The sequence below is a fragment of the Tamandua tetradactyla genome, chromosome X (assembly GCF_023851605.1).
Source record: "Tamandua tetradactyla isolate mTamTet1 chromosome X, mTamTet1.pri, whole genome shotgun sequence".
In the NCBI taxonomy this organism is placed as follows: Eukaryota; Metazoa; Chordata; class Mammalia; order Pilosa; family Myrmecophagidae; genus Tamandua; species Tamandua tetradactyla.
In genome coordinates, this window is record NC_135353.1 from 61,277,281 (window position 1) to 61,301,163 (window position 23,883).

The 23,883-nt window shown below is 36.9% G+C and overlaps 1 protein-coding gene across 3 annotated transcripts in view; it reads left to right on the plus strand.

Annotated features, from left to right (window-relative positions):
- Positions 1-23,883, plus strand: part of ACSL4 (acyl-CoA synthetase long chain family member 4) — a 122,041-nt gene that overhangs the window by 56,026 nt on the left and 42,132 nt on the right. Inside the window, exons 3-11 of one of the 3 annotated variants that reach the window (XM_077147066.1) lie at positions 2,178-2,414; positions 2,656-2,833; positions 4,173-4,282; positions 4,442-4,580; positions 7,964-8,114; positions 8,273-8,396; positions 18,148-18,219; positions 21,221-21,360; positions 23,065-23,237. In XM_077147066.1, the coding sequence (XP_077003181.1) occupies positions 2,187-2,414; positions 2,656-2,833; positions 4,173-4,282; positions 4,442-4,580; positions 7,964-8,114; positions 8,273-8,396; positions 18,148-18,219; positions 21,221-21,360; positions 23,065-23,237 (1,315 nt within the window). In that variant the 5' untranslated portion in view covers positions 2,178-2,186. Of the gene's footprint in view, positions 1-1,857; positions 2,415-2,655; positions 2,834-4,172; positions 4,283-4,441; positions 4,581-7,963; positions 8,115-8,272; positions 8,397-18,147; positions 18,220-21,220; positions 21,361-23,064; positions 23,238-23,883 lie in introns of all 3 variants that reach the window. The other 2 variants (XM_077147065.1, XM_077147064.1) reach the window with 2 other exon arrangements.

The following is a 23,883-nucleotide window of genomic DNA, read 5'->3' on the forward strand; positions in this document are numbered from 1 at the left end:
AAAGAAACTAAACACCTAGCCCGAATATGGTTGTTAAGGTGGGTGTATTCATTTCCTAGCTCCTAAAACGAATAACCTATTATCGGTTGACTTAACAGGAATTTGCTGGCTTACTGTTTCAGAGGCTAGAAGGCTTGCTTCCTCCCGTGGCCAGTATCTTCTGGCTGGCTGACACTCTTTGGGGTTCCTTGCCCTTTCAATGGACATGGCTGTGCCTTCTTTCTCTTCTGGCTGTTCCCCGTGTCCTCTCCTTCCATGTCCAATTTCCTTTGCTCATAAAGACTTCAGCCATATTGGATTAAGGCCCACCCTCATTCAATTTGGACACATCTTCACTAATAAAATCTTCAAAGGTCTTATTTACAAATGGGTTCACACTCACAGGACCAGGGGTTTGGACCTGAGTATGCCCTTTGTGGGGAACATGATTGAATCCCCAACAGTGGGGTTAACTGAATTAAGTGCTGCAGAAAGATGGACTTGTTTGTCTTTTCAATGTGAACTAATATTTTAGTTTTTGTGGTTGAAATATGCTGCCACTCATCAAAATAGTGCCAGAGCCCTGCCCTCTCAGGTGAAGGCAAATTCCTTGAGAGAATTATTATCCCTGAGGCTCATTCCACAGCTCTTTCCCACTTGGCACTGTTTTACTGGACCTTCAGTGGTCCCTAGTTTTCTGCCTAATCAAATAAAATCTGTTTTACTTGGTTTGTCAGGTCCTGTACTACCATAGCCTATTTAACCAACATGTACCCTATACCCCAGACAGGCTAGTGTTTCCACTGAATAAGCAATTCTTTGCTCTCTCAAAGTCCTTTTATTACAGTCTCTGGCTCTTTTTTCATATGGTTACCCTGCCTGAAATGCCCTCTATTCTTCCTCCTTCATTTCCAGGTTCCCCGATATGACGTCCAATTTAAACTGTCTCCACAAAGTCTCCCTCAGTTACTCTTGGCCAGTTTGCACTTTCTCTGAACTCTTATTGCATTTATTGCTTGTACTGCATGCTCTAGCACTTATTTATTATTACCTCTGTGTTTTTCATTGGAAATGCTTCAGTGATCACCTTTGTAGTGTGGTTCAGGGAAATCCAGGATGGGACCTTGGACACCCTCCCAGTCCCTGTTTTAGCCAGAGCAGCTCCACTTTTAGTTCTATGTATTGGCAGTCTGTGTGAATTTATATTTGAAGACAAAGTTTGAAAACACCGGATCTATCTTGCATGCTAATTTCCTCCTAAGTGCCTTACCCTACTTCAGACTTATCCTATTGCTCTCAGGCAACTGGTACAATTTTGAACACAAAGTGGACACTTGGAAAATTATTTTAGTGATTGTATTGGTCCAGTTATGGGGGTAGGAGATAGTAAATAGAATTACCTCAGACATTTACCTTAATGAAGAAACCAGAATAATTCTGGTTCATCTTTGAGAAATAAACATATATTGGTGTTTTTTTTTTTCCCCTTTTGGATCCAAAATTTAATCCTATTTAGAGAAGTCTGGGTTATATAAACATATTTAAGAGAAAACCACCATTGTTTGGGCAAACTTAAATATCATTCATTCATTCAATCATTCATGTAGCATTGAAGCTGTGTTATTCAACTAACTTATAGAATGATGTGCAGAACACCTCATAGCCTAGAGAAAAATTAAATTCAGATGTGGTGCACTAAAAAGAATTTATGGCAATAATGATAAAAAATGGAAAATGCCAGTCTTTCAGACCAGTTATTTCAGCTTCTTGAATCAAATCAATTATGTAAACTAATCAAGACCTGAGTATTTAAATCAACAGTGCTATCAACTTGTTAACACTCTCTTGTTTTTTGTTTTTTTTTTTTCCTGCTCTCAGCCTGGTTCATTGTCTTCACCTACAGGTGTACTTTATTGTCGGCTTCCAAAGATTACTAACTTTTATCTATAATATTAAAATTGAACTGCCTTGGCTATACTGCTGCTCTTACTGCTGCTTCCCTTATTGCCTTCTTCAGCAAAATAAGCCTTTCAGAAGCCACAGAATAACAAGAAATAAACACCAGTTTTAGAAGCATATCCACTATGAAACTTAAGCTAAATGTTCTCACCATTATTTTGCTGCCTGTCCACTTGTTAATAACAATATACAGTGCCCTTATATTTATTCCATGGTATTTTCTTACCAATGCCAAGAAGAAAAACGCTATGGCAAAGAGAATAAAAGCTAAGCCCACTTCTGACAAACCTGGAAGTCCATATCGCTCTGTCACGCACTTCGACTCGCTAGCTGTCATAGACATCCCTGGAGCAGACACCCTGGATAAATTGTTTGATCATGCTGTATCCAAGTTTGGGAAGAAGGACAGCCTTGGGACCAGGGAAATCCTGAGTGAAGAAAATGAAATGCAGCCGAATGGAAAGGTTTTTAAGAAGGTGAAGAATTTTTGTGCTTTTTATTTCGTTTTAAGGGGGAAGGTACATTGTGATTTATCATAAGTGGAATGCATTTCAAATATGTAGAGTTTCTACTACAGTAGGTATAACTTATTCTACAGGTACTCATAGCTTTTGTATATTCACTTAAAGAAGTTTTTAAAGCTCTACATTTCAAGTAGTAATTTACATGTTTGCTTGAATAAATGTACTAATATTAGAGAATGTCTCACTTTAACAGTTAATACTTGGGAATTATAAATGGATTAACTATCTTGAAGTGAACTGCCGAGTGAATAACTTTGGTAGTGGACTCACTGCATTGGGACTAAAACCAAAGAACACTATCGCCATTTTCTGTGAGACCAGGGCCGAGTGGATGATTGCAGCACAGACCTGCTTTAAGTACAACTTTCCTCGTAAGTGTATTTCCTGGTGTGGTGTGTTTTCAGAGAGGGTGGGGGAGGGCTTTTTCTTATATGTGAAAATTGTCCTGTGATGCTCTTGCTTTCAAAGTAGATATTCTTTTTAGCTATTTTTCCACATAAATTATGTCCATAAGACAGTATGTAATGTGGTTAAAAGCTATCTAATTAATCCTAGTAAATGTAAGAACTTCTAAGACTAGTATGGGAATTGGCAGTTTATGGATATAGTTTAGAATTTTGTTTTTGAATTGGAATCAAATTATATGCAAATGATTTTGGATTTGGGGGTATGTTTTGGAAGGTGATACCCAAAATAATGATTGAAACATTAAAAATATTGCTTGGGCGAATTCTAGTTCATTGCTTCACTTTGAGACCTCTTACTTGACCTATTCCATTTTACGTGTGAAATAAGCATGTGAACTGGCATTAGATACACTGGAGAGTTGTAAAATGTGGTGTATTTCTGCTACTTAAGCATTTATTTTGCAATTGTGTTGAGTATGTGCCTGTCAATACTAATCAGTCAATTATCTATTGAATGAAATTTCACACTGTAGGCTTAGTGTAGTAATCAAAAGTTTGCCTTTCAAAGAAACAAAAATGAGTAATATGAAAATGCTCCTCTATGTACCCATCATCCAAGTTCAACACTACATCACTCCTGGAAAGTGGCCATTTTAACGATATTACTGTTTTTAGTTATAGCCTAGAGGTGAATATCCCAGTCTGTTTTAAGTTTAGCAGATATCCTTCAATTCTAACTGTTCTTTTGGTTTCAGTTTATGTTATATTTGCCTTGTGGCTCCTAGGGAGTAAATTTTATCAGCCACTACAGTTCAGACACGGAGGTCACCAATCAGATTGGACAGTGGACCCACTGAAAAGCTTTTTGGCAGGAGTGAGAATATGATTCATGGTTGATCTTCTGACTTGAGATCCTCAAAATTTGAGGAATTTTAAGGAGTTACCCATTCTTTGGGGTTATAACCAATGAGAGTGGGTACCACAAGGGAGCCCTAGCTGGGCTAGCTCTATCCTGAATTAAGAACTCATCTAGAACCTATTGGCCTTGAGAATCTTAATCGGATGATTTTAGACTTCTAGTAATTCTGGATTTCTCTAGGTTTAGAATCCTGAGAATTTATACGAAAATTTCAAGCTTCTGGGGTGCTTGAGCAAGGTTGAAGGGCAATAGCAAGACTTGGAAATCAAGTTAAATTATAAAAGGTTTTTATGTGTGTGAGTATACGTGGCATTAAAGGCCAACTTAATATGTCATTCTTACAAATTTTTTTTGTTTACTTTTTGTGTTTTTTTTATTATGTAGTTGTGACTTTATATGCCACACTTGGCAAAGAGGCAGTAGTTCATGGACTAAATGAATCTGAGGCTTCCTATCTGATTACTAGTGTTGAACTGCTGGAAAATAAACTTAAGGTAAATATGAAATCTCCTCATTAACCAATGAGAAATCACCTTCTCATTAACCCCTTCTCATTAACCCATTAACCCATCTGGCAGGATAGGAAAATGTTCAGTAATTTAGTTTTCATTACAGGCCCAAATTTAATGCTGGGTTTTCTTTCTGCTCAACAGACAGCATTGTTAGAAATCAATTGTGTTAAACATATCATTTATGTGGACAACAAGACTATCAATAAAACAGAATACCCTGAAGGATTTGAGATTCACAGCATGCAAACAGTAGAAGAGTTGGGATCCAAGCCAGAAAACTGTAAGTAAAGCAAGTTTATTAATCTGTTTGGAGTATATTTCAATAAGTTAGTAAAAGAAGTGACTCAAGTGAAAATGCTAAAGTTCTTTGATATAAAAATATGTTTTTAAATATTTAAAAACTATCATGATAATATATAATGGCTTTTTAATCCTCATTTCTCCACAGAAAGATAACAACTGTTTAAAATTTACTAAATAGTTGAGATGCACTCAGGGGTTCAGACTTTCTGGCAATTGCTCCCAAACTTTTCTTTTTTGTAAATAACTTATCATAGCTATCTATTTGGGGTCTCATATAAGGAAACAATCTGAGGCCTTTTATTCCATGAATTGTTTTTTTAATGCTTAAAGCGTATTGATCTTAACAGTGTTTCAGAGAATGCATTGCTGATTACCAAGAGTCATGCTTGGATTTAATCTACCAAGGATTTGGTAGCTGGTTGTATTAGTTAGGGTTCTCTAGAGAAACAGAATCAACAGGAAACACTCTCAAATATAAAATTTATAAAAGTGTCTCACGTAACCGTGGGAATGCAGAGTCCAAAATCCACAGGGCAGGCTGTGAAGCTTACGATTCCGATGGAGAGTCTGGATGAACTCCACAGGAGAGGCTCGCTGGCCGAAGCAGGAAGAGAGCCTGTCTCTTCTGAATCCTCCTTAAAAGGCTTCCAGTGATTAGATTAAGCATCACTCATTGCAGAAGACACTCCCCTTGGCTGATTACAAATAGAATCAGCTGTGGATGCAGCTGACATGATCATGATCTAATTCTATGAAATGTCCTCATTGCAGCAGACAGGCCAGCAGTTGCCCACCAGACAAACAGGTGCCACCACTTGGCCAAGTTGACACATGAACCTGACCATGACACTGGTGTTATATTTGAAATAAGTAAATGCATCTTGTAGCCAAAAGTATGTTAAAAAATTGGTCATCAAGACAGAGTTGGGGATATAATACTCCGGTTGAATAGTTTCCTTCTTGTGTGTAATGTGAAGGTCAGATACCCTACTATGTGAGGAAAGGATTATTTTGGCAGGGGAAAATGTTGGTTGAATGTCTGCTCAGCTGCTGAATATTTTACCGTTTGAAACTGAACACGTGATTACAATATGTACAGATACTTTTCTCAACCCAGTGTCAAGAACAGGGAAGAGTCACTGAGATTTCACTTTACTTGCAGGCTTACAGTTAGCCAGCCATGGTTTTACATAGAGAGACACAAGACTCCTTGTCAGGGATAAAAGACAGTTTTTTACACAAAGCATAGCAGTAACCAGAGTATCAGCATTTGTATTGTTTCCTTGCACCCCAGTTTTCATTAGGCAATCTGAAGAGGGCAAGCTGACACCTGTATGCACAGTGGATTGTGCAATAGAGAGAAACCCTGAGCTTAGGGAACCTGAATCTTTCATAATGGGCAGTAAGCATGTTGACCTTTGCTCTGGAAAGACATATTATCTTTATTGGATAGTAAGCATGCCTGCTTTTTGCTCCAGAGGGAGATATTATCTCCATCTTCCAAGACTGTTCATTGTACACACAAACTTGAAGACATAGTCTGGAATAAAGGGCAGTAAGCGGCTGTCCTTATAAGATGTGCAGCAATGCAGGAGACCTGTGGAGAATTGTCTCTTGACACCAGATTGACCCTGTAAAATGGGAATAAATTTGACCAGGAAGTCTTGATTGGTAGGGATCTGTTGCTAATTCTGTGGATTCACTAAAGAGTGTTAGCAAAAAGCTAAGGAAATAGTAGCCCTTATAATCTTGATTGAACAGTATCATTTTAGACCATGTGTCTCACCTCGTTCCACTTATCTCTTTAATTGATAGTGTCTTAGTTTTCCAGAGCCACTATCACAAGTACTACAAACTGGTTTTGGCTTAAACAATGGGAATTGACTGGCTCACAGTTTTGACGATAGGCTTTCCAATCACATGGAAATGTCCTCTCCTTTTTCTTCTGGGTTCCACTGATTTTTGCCTTGTGACCTTCTCCTTGTAAGGCTTCCCATTATAAGGGCTCAGTTTGCCTCCCCCCCAACCCCTGACTAAAAAAATAACATCTTCAAAACATCCTATTTACAATGGGTTCATACCCCCAGGAATATGATTAAGACTAAGAACATGTCTAAATTGGAGTATACAATTCAACCTACCACAGATAGGATACCTATATTTTTGTGCTACTTTATTTGAGAAGAAAATTGTTACGATGATGACACTTTTTGCATATTTGTCAAAAAAAATGGGCAGAAGCCAACCATCACATTGTTTGCTTAGACTCAGAAGAGCGTAACATAGCTACTGCTAATGCTTTGATTAATTCTCTGAGAAGGGTTACAGTTTCTCTATCTGCTTGGTTTATAAACTATGACAGTAGATAGCTTTATAAATCATTAGAAATAGTCAATTTAGGAATAACTTTACCTGCAGTGTACCTTTTATCTTCTTATTTCTTTTGGTAAAGAATGCTCTTTAAAACTGTAGTTTTAACTGCTTGGTATATAAAAAATGTAATCTATTTTTTATAAACTGACTTTCTGTAATCCAACAATTTTGTTAAACCCTTATTTAATTCTGATGGTATATATGTGGATTCTTGTCTATTTTGGTGTTTTCTGGAAAGGAAAGGAGATTCCTAGGTTAGCACAATACACTATTTTGAAAGTTGAAGCTCCAGTGTGGTGTTTAAAACTTAGCATCTGGGGTTGCACGGGTGGTTCAGTGGTAGAATGCTCATATTCCACTTGGAAGACCCAGGTTTGGTTCCCAGGCCATGCACTGCCTGCAAACAAACAAACAAAAGCAGAAAAAACTTAACATCTAAGAATGTTAGAGTCGAAGTCACCTTAAAGATCTAGTTCACTGGTTTTCAACCAGGGTTGTGCATGAACATCACCTGTGGAGCCTGTGATCCATCCCAGACATACTGAATCAGAATTTTCAGAAATAGAGTCCAGGAATAGTATCTTCTTAAAGTTCTGCAGGTGATTTTTATGCCCACCATTGGTTAAGAACCACAGTCTAGTTCCACCATCTTATTTTAGAGATTAGGAAACTTGAGACCTGAAGAGCTTAAACATGATACACAATCCTCCCAAATCTCCAAAGTCCCAGAGAGTGTTCCACAACACTGCTCTAAATATTACACTGTGGAGAGCCATGGGAAGACAGGGAGTGGGCTAAGTATCCAGAAAATCGGCCCAATTGACTTTGAAATCTTCACTGCATTTAACTGGAATTTGATAATCATTTTTGCTTTGAATTATCAGTAGAAGTAGTCTATGGTCTATCATTATTTCAAAATCTAAATAGCTTTGTTTAGTAATTTAACTTTTAACCTGAAGAAAACGTGTTACTTTCTCATTCATTTAGCAAGCATTCCTCCAAATAGACCAACACCTTCAGACATGGCTATAGTAATGTATACTAGTGGATCAACTGGCCGACCTAAGGGAGTGATGATGCATCACAGCAATTTGATAGCTGGAATGACAGGCCAATGTGAAAGAATACCTGGATTGGGGTAAGAAAGAATTATTTAACTTTTTAAGAATTCCAAAGTCAGGGCTCATGTTTGGCATTCTTTAAATTCAATCTATATTACAATGAAAAGTTATTGACATTTCTAATTTAAAATGTCTTTTTAAGAATAATTAAAATGTTTCTCTTATTTTGTTTTAGACCAAATGACACATATATTGGCTACTTGCCTTTGGCACATGTGCTAGAATTGACAGCAGAGATATCCTGCTTTACCTATGGCTGTAGGATTGGATATTCTTCTCCACTTACACTCTCTGATCAGGTGACAAAATTTTTCAGTACATTGGCATGATCATATTAAGTTACTTTGTATGGCTGAGAACATACTATTAAAAACTCATTAGGTATTTTAATTCATCTAAAACTTTCTCCTTCAAACATAGCTTCCATGAGTGATTTGTGGATTTGTAGCATCTATATATTTAAAAATTATTTTGAAACTAATCATTATTTTTATCTTGTCTGTCTTGATTAGAATTTTTTCTCTGGATAGCTAAGATAGCAAATATAGTGAGCCTTTTTGACATATTGTCCATGAATATTGTTGGGGATTTTTAGAAGGGATGTGAATGTAAGGTTTTATCCCAGTTTTCCTCAGTTTTCTCCAGAGCTGTGCTATCAGATACAGGAGTTAAAAGCCATATATTTAAATCTAAGTTAAAATGAAATAAAATTAAAAATTCAGTTTCTGAGTCATTCTAGTAACATCTCAAATTCTCAGTAGCCATGTGTAATTGGTGTTGGCCATATTGGACACAATGGATATAGAACATTTACATCATCATAGAACATTCTATTGGATAATGCTATAACATCTTCAAAGGCATCCCTCTGGTTATTACACTGATTGAAGGTTCTTCCTTCTTCTCTCTGTTGTTCATAGCAGGAATCCAATAGTGGATAAGGCTAGCTCATGTATTTTAAGCCCATTTGAAATCACACCTCTAATATCTACTGTCCACAATTAGAAAAACTGCTCTTTGGAATAATTGCTATAGAAAACCTGAACCAGGCATAAGCAGGGTTAAATAAAAACAGCTATTTAGGGTGCTGTGAGGTTTACCATGTTAAAGATCAACTGAGTATAGGTAGGAATGACTTGCCTATCTATGTATGTGGCTTCTGCCACTCCCATACTGGAACCCCATTGTTATTTTTTAGAACCCAAGGCAAAGCTGCCTTTTGCATGAGGGTCTTGATGGAGCGTGTATTTGGCAAGATGTGCCCTTGGGTGCTACCAGCTAGAAATTGTAATACTTTTTATTTTTTGTAGAAACACCACTTTAGGGAGGTGATAGGTACTCAGACAAAAAAGTTAAATAGATTTGTGTGGATTTATTTGAGATTCCAACCTCCTTTTTTTTTTAAATGCATAACTTAAAGTGCACCAACCTTAAATGTACTGCTTGGTACATTTAATACATATACATACATATGCTGCTGTGATCATCACAATCTAGATCAAGAAAAAGAACATTTGCAGCAGTCCAGAAGGGTCCCTTGCATCCCCTCCTAGTCATTGACACTCCCTTTTAAGGTGGCTTTTCAATGAGAAAATGTTCTATACACCAGACAACTGGCTATTTTTAGAACTTTAAGGAACACAACCTTTTTGTAAAATAGGGTGCTGCTATATTTAAGTATATCACTCCGCTAAAAGTTCAAGTTAAAAATCTTCTAGAATAGTACTGGAGAGAAGTAAACTGTCAAGAAAACTAATAAACAAAAATTGTTTCCATAATGCCCAAATAGACCTAGGAATAAGACTAGGACTCAAATTTTAAATTAAAAATAATTATGATGAGTATGTTTTGATACATTATAGTGGGTTTCTCTTATGTTCAGAGATGTTATCAGATGTAATAAACTCTGAGTATGCTTTTTGCTTTCTGCCCTTTGGGGAAGCTTAGAAGCCAGTGACTAACGACTCTTTTTTTAAAACAAGCAATAGCCTCAATAAGGAAGGGGCTGTTAGAGTCTGTTGCTGGTGTCCTAGGCTAAGTAATACATTAGAAGCTTATTGCTAAAAAGCCAGGGGTATTTATAACCACTTTTGTTCATTAATCTTTTTATAAAGAATCTCAGTCTTATATAGAATCTGTAATCCAGGAATCTCTCTCACAAAGGATATCAGAAAGACTTGAGAGACCAGAACCATCACATTTGAAGTCAGCAGATGATAGCTGTGTTGTCACAACCAGGGTGTTTGTGATCATAATAAGACAAAAGAACTGGTGCTATTACCTAGAGTGACAAAGAAACAAGGAAGAACTTCTTGTGACTACTGCTATCCTGGAACTACTTTTGATAGCAAACCCTAGTTAGCAGCACATTGAAGGCAGCTTTGGCGTGAAAGAGATCTTTCTCCTTACAGAGCAGCCCTTCCACATATGGTGTATGTGTGCCTGTGTAGACTTACATTCGCAAATGCATACACACTTGCCCATATAGAAAATACATGTAATTTTTTTCTTTCATTTATCCTTATGAAGAAAAGCAAGATAAAAGCAATTTAGTTCTACCAGCAGAATTTCCTATATGGCAAAGCAGGTGGTTCTGGGGCTCACACTGCTTCTGAATACCTGTTTGTTTGTTTTCTTCTTTTCTGTATGCTATAGCTAATATAATACTTGAGGAACATTGCTTGAAATGTGATATATCTGAACTTAAGGACAAATGAACTATATATCAGTTTCTTATTTTTTTTTTTTTCTTTTTTTTATTAATTAAAAAAAGAATTAACAAAACAATTAGAAATCATTTCAATGTACATGTACAATCAGTAATTCTTAATAACATCACATAGTTGCATATTCATCATTTCTTAGTACATTTGCATCGATTTAGAAAAAGAAATAAAAAGACAACAGAATAAGAATTAAAACAATAATAGAAAGAAAAAAAAACAAAAAAAACAAAAACAAAAAACCTATACCTCACATGCAGCTTCATTCAGTGTTTTAACATAATTGCATTACAATTGGGTAGTATTGTGCTGTCCATTTCTGAGTTTTTATATCCAGTCCCGTTGTACAGTCTGTATCCCTTCATCTCCAATTATCCCTTCTCTTTTTTTTTTTAATTAACAGAAAAAAAGAAATTAACCCAACATTTAGAGATCATACCATTCTACACATGCAATCATTAATTCTTAACATCATCACATAGCTGCATGATCATCATTTCTTAGTACATTTGCATTAGTTTAGAAGAACAAGCAACATAACCGAAAAAGATATAGAATGTTAATATAGAGAAAAAAATAAAAGTAATAATAGTAAAATCAAAACAAAACAACACAAAACAAAACAAAAACCTATAGCTCAGATGCAGCTTCATTCAGTGTTTTAACATGATTACTTTACAATTAGGTATTATTGTGCTGTCCATTTTTGAGTTTTTGTATCTAGTCCTGTTGCACAGTCTGTATCCCTTCAGCTTCAATTACCCATTGTCTTACCCTGTTTCTAACTCCTGCTGAACTCTGTTACCAATGACATATTTCAAGTTTATTCTCGAATGTCCGTTCACATCAGTGGGACCATACAGTATTTGTCCTTTAGTTTTTGGCTGGATTCACTCAGCATAATATTCTCTAGGTCCATCCATGTTATTACATGGTTCATAAGTTTATCTTGTCTTAAAGCTGCATAATATTCCATCGTATGTATATACCACAGTTTGTTTAGCCACTCTTCTGTTGATGGAGATTTTGGCTGTTTCCATCTCTTTGCAATTGTAAATAATGCTGCTATAAACATTGGTGTGCAAATGTCCGTTTGTGTCTTTGCTCTTAAGTCCTTTGAGTAGATACCTAGCAATGGTATTGCTGGGTCGTATGGCAATTCTATATTCAGCTTTTTGAGGAACCGCCAAACTGCCTTCCACAGTGGTTGCACCCTTTGACATTCCCACCAACAGTGGATAAGTGTGCCTCTTTCTCCGCATCCTCTCCAGCACTTGTCATTTTCTGTTTTGTTGATAATGGCCATTCTGGTGGGTGTGAGATGATATCTCATTGTGGTTTTGATTTGCATTTCTCTAATGGCCAGGGACATTGAGCATCTCTTCATGTGCCTCTTGGCCATCCGTATTTCCTCTTCTGAGAGGTGTCTGTTCAAGTCTTTTTCCCATTTTGTAATTGGGTTGGCTGTCTTTTTGTTGTTGAGATGAACAATCTCTTTATAAATTCTGGATACTAGACCTTTATCTGATATATCATTTCCAAATATTGTCTCCCATTGTGAAGGCTGTCTTTCTACTTTCTTGATGAAGTTCTTTGATGCACAAAAGTGTTTAATTTTGAGGAGTTCCCATTTATTTATTTCCTTCTTCAGTGCTCTTGCTTTAGGTTTAAGGTCCATAAAACCGCCTCCAGTTGTAAGATCCATAAGATATCTCCCTACATTTTCCTCTAACTGTTTTATGGTCTTAGACCTAATGTTTAGATCTTTGATCCATTTTGAGTTAACTTTTGTATAGGGTGTGAGAGATGGGTCTTCTTTCATTCTTTTGCATATGGATATCCAGTTCTCTAGGCACCATTTATTGAAGAGACTGTTCTGTCCCAGGTGAGTTGGCTTGACTGCCTTATCAAAGATCAAATGTCCATAGATGAGAGGGTCTATATCTGAGCACTCTATTCGATTCCATTGGTCGATATATCTATCTTTATGCCAATACCATGCTGTTTTGACCACTGTGGCTTCATAATATGCCTTAAAGTCAGGCAGCGCGAGACCTCCAGCTTCGTTTTTTTTCCTCAAGATGTTTTAGCAATTCGGGGCACCCTGCCCTTCCAGATAAATTTGCTTATTGGTTTTTCTATTTCTGAAAAATAAGTTGTTGGGATTTTGATTGGTATTGCATTGAATCTGTAAATCAATTTAGGTAGGATTGACATCTTAACTATATTTAGTCTTCCAATCCATGAACACGGTATGCCCTTCCATCTATTTAGGTCTTCTGTGATTTCTTTTAGCAGTTTTTTGTAGTTTTCTTTATATAGGTTTTTTGTCTCTTTAGTTAAATTTATTCCTAGGTATTTTATTCTTTTAGTTGCAATTGTGAATGGGATTCGTTTCTTGATTTCCCCCTCAGCTTGTTCCTTACTAGTGTATAGAAATGCTACAGATTTTTGAATGTTGATCTTGTAACCTGCTACTTTGCTGTACTCATTTATTAGCTCTAGTAGTTTTGTTGTGGATTTTTCCGGGTTTTCGACGTATAGTATCATATCGTCTGCAAACAGTGATAGTTTTACTTCTTCCTTTCCAATTTTGATGCCTTGTATTTCTTTTTCTTGTCTAATTGCTCTGGCTAGAACCTCCAACACAATGTTGAATAATAGTGGTGATAGTGGACATCCTTGTCTTGTTCCTGATCTTAGGGGGAAAGTTTTCAATTTTTCCCCATTGAGGATGATATTAGCTGTGGGTTTTTCATATATTCCCTCTATCATTTTAAGGAAGTTCCCTTGTATTCCTATCTTTTGAAGTGTTTTCAACAGGAAAGGATGTTGAATCTTGTCGAATGCCTTCTCTGCATCAATTGAGATGATCATGTGATTTTTCTGCTTTGATTTGTTGATATGGTGTATTACATTAATTGATTTTCTTATGTTGAACCATCCTTGCATACCTGGGATGAATCCTACTTGGTCATGATGTATAATTCTTTTAATGTGTTGTTGGATACGATTTGCTAGAATTTTATTGAGGATTTTTGCATCTGTATTCATTAGAGAGATTGGTCTGTAGTTTTCTTTTTTTGTAATATCTTTGCCTGGTTTTGGTATGAGGGTGATGTTGGCTTCATAGAATGAATTAGGTAGTTTTCCCTCCACTTCGATTTTTTTGAAGAGTTTGAAGAGAATTGGTACTAATTCTTTCTGGAACGTTTGGTAGAATTCACATGTGAAGCCATCTGGTCCTGGACTTTTCTTTTTAGGAAGCTTTTGAATGACTAATTCAATTTCTTTATTTGTGATTGGTTTGTTGAGGTCATCTATGTCTTCTTGAGTCAAAGTTGGCTGTTCATGTCTTTCCAGGAACCCGTCCATTTCCTCTAAATTGTTGTATTTATTAGCATAAAGTTGTTCATAGTATCCTGTTATTACCTCCTTTATTTCTGTGAGGTCAGTAGTTATGTCTCCTCTTCCATTTCTGATCTTATTTATTTGCATCCTCTCTCTTCTTCTTTTTGTCAATCTTGCTAAGGGCCCATCAATCTTATTGATTTTCTCATAGAACCAACTTCTGGCCTTATTGATTTTCTCTATTGTTTTCATGTGTTCAATTTCATTTATTTGTGCTCTAATCTTTGTTATTTCTTTCCTTTTGCTTGCTTTGGGGTTAGCTTGCTGTTCTTTCTCCAGTTCTTCCAAATGGATAGTTAATTCCTGAATTTTTGCCTTTTCTTCTTTTCTGATATAGGCATTTAGAGCAATAAATTTCCCTCTTAGCACTGCCTTTGCTGCGTCCCATAAGTTTTGATATGTTGTGTTTTCATTTTCATTCGCCTCGAGGTATTTGCTAATTTCTCTTGCAATTTCTTCTTTGACCCAGTCGTTGTTTAGGAGTGTGTTGTTGAGCCTCCACGTATTTGTGAATTTTCTGGCACTCTGCCTATTATTGATTTCCAACATCATTCCTTTATGGTCCGAGAAAGTGTTGTGTAAGATTTCAATCTTTTTAAATTTGTTAAGACTTGCTTTGTGACCCAGCATATGGTCTATCTTTGAGAATGATCCATGAGCACTTGAGAAAAAGGTGTATCCTGCTGTTGTGGGATGTAATGTCCTATAAATGTCTATTAAGTCTAGTTCATTTATAGTAATATTCAGATTCTCTATTTCTTTGTTGATCCTCTGTCTAGATGTTCTGTCCCTTGATGAGAGTGGTGAGTTGAAGTCTCCAACTATTATGGTATATGAGTCTATTTCCCTTTTCAGTGTTTGCAGTATATTCCTCACGTATTTTGGGGCATTCTGATTCGGTGCGTAAATATTTATGATTGTTATGTCTTCTTGTTTAATTGTTCCTTTTATTAGTATATAGTGTCCTTCTTTGTCTCTTTTAACTGTTTTACATTTGAAGTCTAATTTGTTGGATATTAGTATAGCCACTCCTGCTCTTTTCTGGTTGTTATTTGCATGAAATATCTTTTCCCAACCTTTCACTTTCAACCTATGTTTATCTTTGGGTCTAAGATGTGTTTCCTGTAGACAGCATATAGAAGGATCCTGTTTTTTAATCCATTCTGCCAATCTATGTCTTTTGATTGGGGAATTCAGTCCATTGACATTTAGTGTTATTACTGTTTGGATAATATTTTCCTCTAACATTTTGCCTTTTGTATTATATATATCACATCTGATTTTCCTTCTTTCTACACTCTTTTCCATATCTCTCTCTTCTGTCTTTTTGTATCTGACTCTAGTGCTCCCTTTAGTATTTCTTGCAGAGCTGGTCTCTTGGTCACAAATTCTTTCAGTGACTTTTTGTCTGAGAATGTTTTAATTTCTCCCTCATTTTTGAAGGATAATTTTGCTGGATATAGGAGTCTTGGTTGGCAGTTTTTCTCTTTTAGTATTTTAAATATATCATCCCACTGTCTTCTAGCTTCCATGGTTTCTGCTGAGAAATCTACACAAAGTCTTATTGGGTTTCCCTTGTATGTAATGGATTGTTTTTCTCTTGCTGCTTTCAAGATCTTCTCTTTCTCTTTGACCTCTGACATTCTAACTAGTAAGTGTCTTGGAGAACGCCTATTTGGGTCTAATCTCTTTGGGGTGCGCTGCACTTCTTGGATCTGTAATTTTAGGTCTTTCATAAGAGTTGGGAAATTTTCAGTGAAAATTTCTTCCATTAGTTTTTCTCCTCCTTTTCCCTTCTCTTCTCCTTCTGGGACACCCACAACACGTATATTTGTGCGGTTCATATTGTCCTTGAGTTCCCTGATACCCTGTTCAAATTTTTCCATTCTTTTCCCGATAGTTTCTGTTTCTTTTTGGGATTCAGATGTTCCATCCTCCAAATCACTAATTCTATCTTCTGTCTCTTTAAATCTATCATTGTAGCTATCCATTATTTTTCTATGTTTGCTACTTTATCCTTCACTTCCATAAGTTCTGCGATTTGTTTTTTCAGTTTTTCTATTTCTTCTTTATGTTCAGCCCATGTCCTCTTCATGTCCTCCCTCAATTTATCGATTTCATTTTTGAAGAGGTTTTCCATTTCTGTTCGTATATTCAGGATTAGTTGTCTCAGCTCTTGTGTCTCATTTGAGCTATTGGTTTGTTCCTTTGACTGGGCCATATTCTCAATCTTTTGAGCGTGGACAGTTATCTTCTGCTGCTGGCGTCTGGGCATTTATTCAGATTTCTCTTGGTGTTGGACCCAGCAAGGTTGTAATATTTTTCTGTGAAATCTCTGGGTTCTGTTTTTCTTATCCTGCCCAGTAGGTGGCGCTCGTGGCACACGTTTGTCTGCGGGTCCCACCAGTAAAAGGTGCTGTGGGACCTTAAACTTTGGAAAACTCTCGCCGTCCGGGGGGTTCGCTAGCCGAAACGGCTTGAGCCGGCCCGGGGTCCGAACGCAGGGAGGGTTGCTGGTCGCCGCAGCCAGGGAAAGAGCCCGTCCGAATTTCCTAGTCGGCCCTGGGCAACAAGCGTGGCGGGAGGGCGCCAGCGGCAGCGGCCCGCCCGAGAGAGTGCACGTTCCCCGGGAGTCACGGGTTTGGAAGGGGCCTCCCCCACCCGTCACCGTTCTCCGCGGCCTGGGGGTTTCCGATCCAATTCTCTCAGTTGGTCCGGGGGCTGCGCGTGGTGTGGGCGCCAGCCGTCTTTGTTTCAGGGGACCGCCTCTCCAATTCTCCCAGCCGGCCCGGGAAGGGGGAAGGGAGTAACTCCGGCCGCTTGCCACCCCGCCCGGTAAGGCCCGCGCGCCTCGGCGATCTCACCCGAGCTGCTTCTCTCAGCCAGCCAGCCGTTCCAGGATGGGGTACGCTGCCTTTTTTATCTCTGTTGTGGCTTTGGGCGCTTTCTGTATCGTTTCTACTCCCCTAGTAGGTGTCCTGGAGAAGAAACTAAGATCCGCGCGTCTTACTAAGCCGCCATCTTCCAGGAAGTCAGTTTCTTATTTTTATATACTTTTTTAGTGGTTCACTCTTAATCAACTTTGTACCTTTTGATCTCTGACATTTGAAATCCCAACTAGTATGAAATCCCACACACACAAGTAAAAACATACAAATTGTGTGTATGTGTGCATAGTATGGTTACTTAGTTTTCTTGATCACTGGCGGTGTCCTGTCCTTGTAATTCTGCCAACCAGAATGTTATCAAATTAGTAATTCTATATGATCTTAATTGATGTTCATAATGATGACTTTGAGATGTGGCTTTGCCTTTTGACTACTCAAAGAAAGTTCAGATTCTTTTCAATTTTGTTTTAGTGTCTGCTCTACCTTACTTTGGTTTTTTTTTTTTTTTTTTTTTTTAAAGGAAAGACAGAGAGAAGGAAGGAAGGAAGGAAGAAAGGGAAACGTTTTTAAACATTTTCTTGTTTTATTGTATTCTGTTTCTCCGTTTTTGTTACATGGGCTGGGGCCGGGAATCGAACCGAGGTCCTCCGGCATAGCAGGCAAGCACTTTGCCCGCTGAGCCACCGCGGCCCGCCTGGTTTTTTAAATTTTATTTAATAAAATTGGGTAGTCTGTGCTATATTTGATACATTATTTATAAGAATGTTTGATTTGTCAGAGTATCCATTTCTGCTTATTCTGGATCAGTTTCTCTTGTAAGGTGTCTAATAGGTGTTAGAAGAAATAATCTCTGGAATAACATAATATATAGGTTATGACACAGAGCAGTAGATCAAATTCCATGTGTAATCTTTGCCTTTTTGGAAACAGCCACATTAGAATACAGTTTTGGTTATATTATTGTTAATAATTGAACAATGTTGCTGAAGTTGGTTTCCATGATTGTATTTACTTTTTCCTTAATGTAGTCCAGCAAAATTAAAAAAGGAAGCAAAGGAGATTGTACTGTATTGAAGCCTACACTTATGGCAGCTGTTCCGGTGAGTATAGGGTATGAATATGAATAGAAAAGGATCACTTAAATAATTTATTTGATTGCACATGGGCTTTTAAAAAAGTAATGTTCTCCATATTTGCTTGTATATTTTTAGATAATTTTACTTTGTTGAAATTATGGCAGATGTGTTCCTTAAAGGTTTATAAGTACTGAGAAAGATGAAATGGCAAATTTCTGTAATGTATGCCCGTTAATGTTTGCCGATACTTGAAAATTAAGTAATGAAAATAACCTAATTCAAATTACCTAGTGAGAAATGTGGTTATAGTATTTTAAGGTAGAATACACTTTACAGATCATTTTGTTTAAGCACTTAATTTTTTTCTTTTTATTAATTAAAAAAAACTAACAAAGCAATTAGAAATCATTCCATTCTACATATACAATCAGTAATTCTTAATATCATCACATAGTTGCATATTCATCATTTCTTAGTACATTTGCATCGATTTAGAAAAAGAAATAAAAAGACAACAGAAAAAGAAATAAAACGATAATGGAGAAAAAACTATACGTACCATACCCCTTACCCCTCGCCTTCACCTACCACTATTTCAAACTGAATTTATTTTAACATCTGTTCCCCCTGTTATTTATTTTTATTCCATATATTCTACTCTTCTGTTGATATAATAGCTAAAAGGAGCATCAGACATAAGGTTTTCACATTCACAGAGTCTCATTGTGAAAGCTATATCATTGTTCAATCATCATCAGGAAACATGGCTACTGGAACACAGCACTACATTTTCAGGCAATTCCCTCCAGCCTCTCCACTACATCTTGAACAACAAGGTGATATCTACTTAATGCGTAAGAATAACCTCCAGGATAACCTCTCGACTCTGTTTGGAATCTCTCAGCCATTGACACTTTGCCTCATTTTACTCTTCCCCCTTTTGGTCGAGAAGGTTCTCTCAGTCTCTTCATGTTAATGCTCAGCTCATTCTAGGATTTTTCTCAGTCCTATGATGCTGAGTCTCAGCTCATTCCAGGATCTTTGTCCCATGTTGCCAGGAAGGTCCACACCCCTGGGAGTCATGTCCCACACAGAGAGGGGGAGGGTGGTGAGAATGCTTGTCATATTGACTGGAGAGAGGGGCCACATCTGAGCAACAAAAGAGGCTCTCTTGGGGGTGACTCTTAGGCCTAAATTTTAAGTAGACTTGACCTATCTTTTGTGGGGTTAAGTTTCATGTGAACAAACCCCAAGACTGGGGGCTCAGCCTATAGCTTTGGTTGTCCACACTGCTTGTGAGAATATCAAGAATTCAACTTGGGGAGGTTGAATTTCTCCCCACTCTCACCATTCCCCAAAGGGGGCTTACAAATACTTTTCCAGTCACTGATCAAATCATTCTGGGATTCATCGGGGGATCACTCTGGACAAACCAACAAAAACTCATGTGCTACCTGAGATTCTAAGTACTTATGACATTCAATCAAACTATCTACATTAGTTATATTAGGAAATGCTCTAGTCAAAATCTAAATTTTGTAACAAATAAACATTTTTTGCTTTAGTCTCACACATAATATGACATTTTAAAGTATTAGATAGCATCTATTTTCAGCACCCTGCAATAATGACAATCCTTTTTTCTTCCTCATGCAAAAACATTTTAAAAATTTGTACATTGTACATTTCACTATTATTATGCACTCTAGGCATTTCTAGATTATACCATCTCGATCTTTAACATCTTTCTTTCTGATTACATTTATGTCCCCAGCCCTCCTCCCTCTATCATTCTCACATGCAGCTTCATTCAATGTTTTAACATAATTACATTACAATTAGGTAGTATTGTTAAGCACTTAATTTTAAAAATGATGAGCTAATAATAAACCCTGTCAATTTGTTGCAACTCTATTGTGTTTCTTACTCACTGGGGCCTTTCCATGCCTATGACTAGTAAATAGTGAAGGAAGGAACAGTGGGAGTGGTTTCCTCATTTTTAAAATTGAGAGCAGTGGAAGTGGTTCTTACTCATCTGTCTCCTACACACTTTTTAGGAGGGATAGCTGTAAGTATGTTAAAGTCCTTCTAGGGATCTACTGGGATTTCTCAACCACAGATCTAGACACTTGTTTCAGTTTTATAATGGTGATTCCTTTTGTGGAACTAGAGAAAACAGCAGTGTACCATGCTTGAATGATATATCCTTTTAAACGGGTGACTGTATTCTAATTTTGAAAGAGCCATCCATAAAGCTATTTATTATAGCACAGTTGAATAATTTATATTGATAATTGCTATTTTAAAATATTTATAGCTAGGTATTTATAAATAAATGTGCTTTATGGAATAATTCTTCTTAATTTGCTGCTAAGTGATTTCAAGAAAATATCATTTAATGATAATCTGGGTTGAATTTGTTTGGTTTTTGTTTTGAAAATATTAACCTGGGAGTCAGTATAACCCAAACCTGGTCTTGCCTAATTTTCTAAATAGCTATGAGAAAGAATTCTATTATTTTTTTTCAACTTTATTTCTATTAAAATGGAATACAAATCACTAAATTTTAAGGATGTCAGATTTTTAAGAATCTATAGAGCTCTCTACCATGCTATGAGAGAGTCAGAAGTTAGCAGTAAAAAAGAGAAAAGCATCAGGATCAAGTTTAACATAGTTGGGAATGTTTGCTAGTGTTTCAGAATAAGTGAATATATTTGAGATAAGAGAATTTTAAAAAAATTCCTTTCTTTGGGAGTTGAATGAATGATCTACACTTCGGTTGACCATTTCTTAAAATTTTAGATGAACTTAATATAAAGAACTGAAGAAACCCCTATACTTGTCTTTCTTAAAATAGTGAACAAGTAAAGCCAATGAAATTAATTATATAATAAAAGAAATAAATATGTCTATTATACTAAAGGCTTTTAACTGAAATGTTGTAAATAAGTTATCTGCAACTAAAGACTGTCTCAGTGTTGGTGTTATTCTTTTCAGAATATTGAATATCTTGTTTACCTTTTAGGAAATCATGGATAGAATTTATAAGAATGTTATGAGCAAAGTACAAGAGATGAACTATATTCAGAAAACTCTGTTCAAAATAGGGTATGATTATAAACTGGAACAGATTAAAAAGGGATATGATGCACCTCTTTGCAATCTGTAAGTACAATTCATGGGCTCTGTAGTTTGAGCCTTTAAATCTTTTTGAGTTCTTTAAATCTGGGAGATGAATAAATACATGACAAGTTAATTTAATTTGAGTGTCACCACCACAATAATAAGATCAAATTTCTCTTTCATTCAATTCTAATTCTCATTGCTTATATAGCAAGCAGAGAACCCTGAACTTTGATCTTTGCAGTTACAGTGTATTAGTTTGTTATGCTGCTGGAATGCAATATACCAGAAATGGAACGGCTTTTGAAAAGGGAATTTAATAAATTACAAGTATACAGTTCTAAGGAAGTCAAAGTGCCCAAATTAAGGCACCAAAAAGAGGTTACTTTCCCTCAAGAAGGGCTGAATCTGGCCGGAACATAGTTGGGAAATTGCTTGGCTAGTATCTGCTGGTCCTTATTCCCGGTTCATTATTCCAGCTTCTGATGCCAATAATTTCCTCTCTAAGCACCTGTGGGCCTTCACTCAGTTCCTCTGGGACACAACTCTGGGTTCGGGCTTGCTTAGCATCTCATGAGAAGGCACATGGCTACCTCTGCTGGGCTCTGCCTGTGTCTACACATCTTCTCTGTCTGTCAGCACTCCAAGCATCTCCAAACATCTGTGTCTCTGAAGTTACCAGTTCTTCAAGTATCTGCATCAGCCCTCTCTGTCTGATTTCAAGCATCTGTCTCAGCTCTGAACTCTATCCAAAATGTTTCCTTTTTCAAAGGGCTCCAGTAACATCAAGACCTACTTGGAATGGGTGGGGCACATCTCCATCTGATCAAAAGGTCATACCCACAATTGGGCATATCGCATCTCTGTGGAGATAATATAATCAAGAGTTTCCACCCTACAATATTGAATCAGGTTTAAAAAAAATGACTGCCCCCACAAAATTAAGCCATGATTAAAGCATGGCTTTTCTGGGGTACATAATAGCTTTAAACCAGCATATACATTTTAATAATTGAGTGAATATGTAAGATTTAATTGTATGTAATAGATGGTGGTGATTGGTTGGCAAACACTGTGAATATAATTAATACCACTGAAGTGTACACTTAAAAATGATTAAAATGGGAAAGTTGTGTTTATATATATATAACATATATATATGTTATCATAATAAAAAACCAACAGATTTAATGATAAAATTTGGTGTCATGAAGAAAAGCTAGAATAGACTTTTGAATCAACATATTTGAAAAACAGTATTTTTTTCTAGCTAAAAAAGTGAGCTTTACCTTTAGATTTATTCTGCATGAAGCCTTCTGATTTATTGTACTCATAAAACAGTGTAGTAAGTATATGAAAATATAATACTTATTTTAAATGTGGGGCTGGGGAGTGGGAATGGAGAACCGTATTTCATTGGAAGGGAGATAAAATAGGTGATTAAATGTTCCAAAGATAACTTTAAAATTTGTTCTTTCTTTGACATCATCATTTTCTTTCATTTGCTGTGTGTCAAAGCAGTTTCCAGGCACTGTATATACTTCTGCATTTTAAAAAGTTTTTTTCTGGCATTTTTTCAGTGTTACTAGTTATTGCTTTGTTAACCTCTCATTATCATCATGATTCTGAAATTGAGGTGTTCAAGTAATGTTGCGAAAATCCTTCCCAGGGCTTAATTAGCATATTAGTAAGAATAGTGTTGGTGTGTGTATCTATTAAAATAATGTATTCCCTTTTTTTATCCAGAATACTGTTTAAAAAGGTGAAGGCTCTGCTAGGAGGGAATGTCCGGATGATGCTGTCTGGTGGAGCACCGCTGTCTCCTCAGACACATAGATTCATGAATGTCTGTTTCTGTTGTCCAATTGGCCAGGGCTATGGATTGACAGAATCATGTGGTGCTGGGACAGTTACTGAAGGTAAAGCACTTTTGTTCTAGTTTGCTGCCGGAATGCAATATACGAGAAATGGAATGGCTTTTAAAAAGGGGAATTTAATAAGTTGCTAGTTTACAGTTCTAAGGCCAAGAAAATGTCCCAATTAAAGCAAGTCTATAGAAATGTCCGATCAAAGGCATCCAGAGAAAGATTCCTTGGTTCAAGAAGGCCAATGAAGTTCAGGGTTTCTTTCTCAAGTGGGAAGGCACATGGTGAACACAGTCACAGTTTCTTTCTCAGCTGGAAGAGCACATGGTGAGCAAGGCATCATCTGCTAGCTTTCTCTCCTGGCTTCCTGTTTCATGAAGCTCCCCGGGAGGCGTTTTCCTTCTTCTTCTCCAAAGGTCGCAGGCTTGTGGGCTCTCTGCTTCTCATGACTATGTCATTCTTCTCCGCTCTCTCTAAATCTCTCGTTCTCCAAAATGTTTCCTCTCTTATAGGACTCCAGTAAATCAATCAAGACCCACCCAAATGGGTGGAGACATGCCTCCACCTAACGCAGCTTAACAACCACTCTTGATTGAATCACATCTCCAGGGGGATGATCTAATTACGAATGGGATTAGGATTAAAACATGGCTTTTCTAGGGTCCATACATCATTTCAAACCAGCACAACTTTCAAAACA